General features: G+C 49.8%; 1 protein-coding gene across 1 annotated transcript; it reads right to left on the reverse strand.

Moving 5' to 3' along the window:
- Positions 1-402: 402 nt before the first annotated feature.
- Positions 403-5245, reverse strand: LOC105001787. Its single transcript, XM_010858204.1, has 6 exons — positions 5087-5245; positions 2654-2791; positions 2364-2534; positions 1489-1541; positions 1204-1413; positions 403-994 (listed from the first exon to the last, which is right to left on the reverse strand). Exons 1-6 carry the CDS (start codon positions 5243-5245, stop codon positions 934-936), a joined length of 792 nt encoding a protein of 263 aa, XP_010856506.1. The 3' UTR covers positions 403-933.
- Between the last annotated feature and the right edge of the window lie 482 nt (positions 5246-5727).

Here is a 5727-nt window from a genome sequence, read left to right on the forward strand (position 1 = left end):
GAAGCTGAAGCTTAAGCTCCGATACTTTGTCCACCTGATGCGAAGAACTGACTCACTGGAAAAGACCCTGATGCTGGGAAAGATTGATGGCAGGAGGAGATGGGGACGACAGAGAATGAGATGTTTGGATGGCATCACTGACTCGATGGACATGGGTTTGGGTGGACTCTGGGAGTTGGTGATGGAGTCCTGGCTTGCCGCAGTCCATGGGGTCACAGAGTTGGAGACGACTGAGTGACTGAACAGCAGCTCACAGCTGCTTCTCACTGTTCAAGCATTCCCTCATTTGACCCTCACTGGAGTCTGACAAGCAAGTGTTCTCTAGTGAGGACCAGGAATCTGCTGAGAGTTGTGTGATGCATCTGTCTGCCAAAAATACACACGCAACCTAAACGTTGAGAGTTATGTTTTATTTGTCAGATATTCTTAGGACTCAAGCCCGGGAGGCAGCATCTCAAGTAACCCCGAGAGAACTGCTCAGAGGAGGCGAGGGGAGGAGCCAGGTAATAAAGAAGCTTCGCAACAAAAGGCAGATAATCTGAACCTCGAACACTACCGCCAATTAAAGAAAACCAACTATCCCAAGTTTAGAGAATTTAGCGCTTTTCTACGTATGGGAAGATGGAAGCGTCCGGGCTCGCTGAAATCATCACTTCGATGCGCACCTCAGCTGTCTGGGGCCAGGATCCTGCTGTTTTCACGTCCCAAGTTCCCTCCGAGCTCACCCTCAGTGGTGGCCGCAGTCTGATGGCTGCTAGATGGCTGTGTTCTTTCCTTCCTGAGCACCCTCAGGGCTCACCAGCTCAGCAGCCGTGGTGGCCGTCATCGCCCATGACTGTGATACCCTTTGTTCACTGATATGGCAGGAAAAGTTCCATCTCTCATATCCCAGAATTTCTTGATGACTGACAAGGCTTCTGTATTCTTGAGTCTTCAGGGAACTCCAAAATGAGGACTGGGGCTTCCCAGGTGGAGCAGTGGTAAAAGAGTCCGCCTGCAAAGCAAGAGACTTGGGCTCGATCCCTGGGTCAGGAAGATGCCCTGGAGAAGGAAATGCAGAAGGGAATAGTACCCACTCCAGTATCCTTGCCTGGAGAATCCCATGGACAGAGGAGCCTGGTGGGCTACAGTCCATGGGGTCACAAAGAGTCAGACGCACTGGGCAGGTGCACGCACACACTCACACACAAGATGATGACTCACACACTCCTTAAGGGGCCCTTGCACCATGGAGGGCACACAGCCAGCTCCAGCTCCGCTCTCTGGATGAAGTGAAGGCGGGTCCATGCGGGGCTATACTGAGGAGTCCTCAGGGCTGCAAGATGGGAGTGAAACCTCACTCTCCATGAAGGAATCCTGGTGCGGCTCAGCGGAGGACTCAGAAGAGCCCCATGGGCATTCCTCGGGGTGGACCTGGGAGACACAAAGTGAGGGGTGAGCCCCGGGGGAGGGGCCAGGGGAGGGGTCAGGGGAGGTGGGGAGACTCACCTGCATGTCCCTCTGCCTGTCCTCCTCTGGTGGGAGGTGCACCGAGACATCGTCTGCAAGGAAAGAGGAGAGGACAGGCTTCCAGGAAGGGCCTTCTGGTCACCCAGTCCTGCCATCTGTATTTCAGAGCCATGACGGGGTGGAGTGAGCAGACCAAGTAGGTGATTCAATAGTTAGTCCCCCAGGGGACTGTAGGTAGAAACAGTATGGGAGACCCCTGTAAGCGGATGACTCCAGAAAGCAGGTTTGCTTAGCAACAGAACCACGCACCAGAAGCAGGAGACCTGCCCCCAACAATGAACCAGTAGTGGCGTGAGCCCCACAGCCTGCCCAGGGAGCTCTGAATTTAACGATCCATGGGACATGCTCTCTACACACATTAAAAAAGAACAATCGTTTGTCGACCTTGCTTGACACCTGAGGGAGGGGCCAGAGGGACCTGCTCAACCGGGAGGAGGAGCTGATGATGGAACTGTGATGTCTACTCAGGAAAGTCAAAGAAGGTCTTCCCCTCCCCACTTTTCCTGTGATTATAAAACTGTAGCCCAGGAAATTCACGGGGGTGGTACCGCCTTCTCAGCCCGCTTGTAAGCCTCGCAAGCGTCCTTTTCTAGTAAATCACTTCTTATCTACTGCTTTGCGCTCACTGACTTCTTCTCTGCACTGAGACAGGAAGGACTGTGGCACAGGGCTCCTCAGAGCCCCCAGGAATGACACCAGCTACTTTCAGATGGACGACTGGAAGTAGGGAAGGGCAGTGACATCACACACGGTAAGGCCTGCCCCAGCCTCTCGGCTTCTTCCGGGATGCCTCTATCTGCCCCTGAAGGCAGCCTTCCCCCAGCCCGGCTCCCTCGCCTAATCACTCCTCTTACCGGGATTTTCTTCTGAGAAGTCCATGCCAGGGTTAGAGTTGAGGGAAAGGAGATAGATGCATTAAGGTGGGTCTGAGGAATGAGACAGAAACAGCATTTTCTACTGGGAAGAGTCCAGATTGTCCTACCTGTTAGAATCCGGTTGGCTCTTGGTCTCATTATCAGTGGAACCTATGGAGAGGCAGTGCTGAGAGCCCCGGCTGGCAGGGGACCCACCAAGCCCCTCCCCACGCTTCCCCCACCCACTGACCCCTTCCCCTTCCAGGAACCCTTCCCCTTCTAGGACGTACCCTGTTGGCCTCCACAGCAGCACAGGCAGATGAAAAAGAAGAGGAGGAAGAGGAGCGGGAGAAGCTCGATGGCAGAAGTCCCAGACACGACGGCAAGGGATCTTTCTTCAAGAGGGTTTTGGTAGACTTCAGGTAGGTCTAGGAGTTGGAGGACAGTACAGATCTGTGGTTGGTCTCCGGCTGGACCAAGTCACCCTTTCAGGACACAGGTATTGTATTTACTGTATAAGTACTGTGCGCCTTCCATATACGAGCAAGTCAGTGGATGCTTTGGAAACTGGTGAACCTATGCAGTAACAGAATCTAGACACATGAGCCAGTGCACAGAAGTTGTTACTCTTCTGCATATTGAGATAAATTACACAACAAAACTATCTACTGTATTTTGCAGTAGTCATGTATGGATATGAGAGTTGGACTATGAAGAAAGCTGAGCACCGAAGAATTGATGCTTTTGAACTGTGGTGTTGGAGAAGACTCTGGAGAGTCCCTGGGACTGCAAGGAGATCCAACCAGTCCATCCTAAAGGAGATCAGTCCTGGATGTTCATTGGAAGGACTGATGCTGAAGCTGAAACTCCAGTACCTTGGCTACCTGATGTAAAGAGCTGACTCATTGGATAAGACCCTGATGCGGGGAAAGATTGAAGGCAGGAGAAGGGGACAACAGAGGATGAGATGGTTGGATCGGCTTCACCAACTCCATGGACATGAGTTTGAGCAAGCTCCGGGAGATAGTGGACAGGGAGGCCTGGCGTGCTGCAGTCAATGGGGTCGCAAAGAGTCAGACGTGACTGAGCGACTGAACAACAACAACCCTGGGCTTCCCTGGTGGCTCAGTGGTTAAGAATCCACCTGCCAGTGCAGGAGACATGGATCCATCCACGGTCCAGGAAGATCCCACGTGCCTTGGAACGGCTGAACCCACACACCACAACAACTGAGCCTGCGAGCTGCAAGAACTAGAGAGCCCGTGCTCCATGACAAGAGAAAGCCTCACACAGCGGCAGAGACCCAGCACTGCCAAGATTAATGAGTTAATGTTTTAAAAGATAATCATAAAAGATAAAATAAAATTTTGCACATTTGTGACACCATGGGTGGATCTAGAGGGCGTTTGGCTAAGTGAAATAAGTCAGAGAAAGACAAATGCCATCAGCTCCCACATGTGGAATCTAAAGAACAAAACAAGGGCAGACCTACAGAACCAGAGAATAACCAGGCAGCTGCCGAAGTGACTGAAGGGGATTAAGAAGCACTAACCTTAAGTTACAGAATAAAAAAAATACAGAGATGAAATACACAGCACAGGGAATGTGCTCAATCATAATGTAATAACTTTACATGAGAATAGATGGTACCAGACGCATCCTGGTAATCATTTAATAAGGTATATAAATGTCCAATCATTATATAGTGGGAAAGTGAAAGTCGCTCAGTTGTGTCCTGCTCTTTGAGACCCCATGGACTATACAGTCCATGGAATTCTCTAGGCCAGAGTACTAGAGTGGGTAGCCGGTCGCTTCTCCAGGGGATCTTCCCATCTTCCCAACCCAGGGATCGAACCCAGGTCTCCTGCATTGCAGGCCAGTTCTTCACCATCTGAGCCACCAGGCACAACTGAAATTGCTATAATATTGTACTTCGATTATATTTCAATTAACTTACTAAAAACCTATGCCAAACACTTAGTACAATGTTGAGGTCACAACCAGGGCTCCATATATCTGGAATATGAAAAAACTAACTTACCTCTTGATAGATTCATAAGATTAAAATGAGATCATATGTATAAATGTTGAGAATAGCACTTGGCAGATGGGAAAACCTCAACACATGTTACCTAGCAACTGTTAACATTAAACAACAATGCCTACTTTGAGCAAAAGCTTGTTGTCTGAGCATGACAGGATCGTATCTTAACTGATGCAACACTCTGTTATTATTTCTTTTTCTTTTTTTGGCTGTGCTGCACCGCTTATAGGATCTCAGTTCCTCAATCAGAGATTGAAGCCTGGCCATGGCAACGGCACCTAACCACTGGACCTCCAGAGAACTCCGGTAATTTCATTACAGAAAGAAGGAACCTGGGGCTCAAATGAGGAAATTGCTTGCAAAAGGTCATGAACCAGCAAATCTTGATGTCTTCATTTTACTTCAAGTCTGTCTCCTAATCAAGAGTGCCTTCCTCGTGAAGAGAACTCCCATAGCTGAGAGAGCTGGAAGCAATTACTGTTGCTGTTCTTTAGTCACTAAGTCGTGTCCGACTCTTTGCAACCCCATGGATTGTAGCCCACCGGGCTCCTCTGTCCATGGAATTCTCAGGCAAGAACACTGAAGTGGGTTGCCTTTTCCTTCTCCAGGGGATCTTCCCAACCCAGGGATCGAACCCACATCTCCTGCATTGCAGACAGATTGTTTACCACTGAGCCACCTGGAGGCAGGTGAGGTGACAGCAAATGGAGAGGACGCACAGTGCCCCCAACAAGCGACACTCCCGAACCCAAAGAGGGACCTGGGGCCTGCGCAGATGTCCCCGGTTCTCTGTGTCTGCGTTCTGAACGTCGATCTCAGCTGTGTTCTCTTTCTGCATTAGCTCAAAACCTGAGCATTTCCTCCTTGACTCATCTGCACCGATGGGGAATAGCTGGAGATCAGGAAGCTTTCTAGAGAGGGGAAGAGGTTTTCTACCGAAGATTGGCAAAATGTTGAAGAATTAAAATACAAAAAATAAATTAAGGTCTTTCCTAGTGGCTCAGTAGTGATGTATAAGGAAAGGACCATAAAGAAAGCTGAGCATCAAAGAATTGGTTCTTTTGACCTGTGGTGTTGGAGAAGACTCTTGAGAGTCCCTTGGACAGCAAGGAGATCTAAGCAGTCCATCCTAAAGGAAATCAACCCTGAACATTCAGTGGAAGGACTAATGCTGAAGCTGAAGCTCCAGTACTTTGGCCACCTGCTGTGAAGCACTAACTCATTTGAAAAACGCTGATGCTGGGAAAGATGGAAGGCAGGAGGAGAAGGGGAAGACAGAGGATGAGATGGTTGGATGGCATCACTGACTCGATGGACATG

This window comes from Bison bison, unplaced genomic scaffold (assembly GCF_000754665.1).
Source record: "Bison bison bison isolate TAMUID 2011002044 unplaced genomic scaffold, Bison_UMD1.0 scf7180017855177, whole genome shotgun sequence".
In the NCBI taxonomy this organism is placed as follows: Eukaryota; Metazoa; Chordata; class Mammalia; order Artiodactyla; family Bovidae; genus Bison; species Bison bison.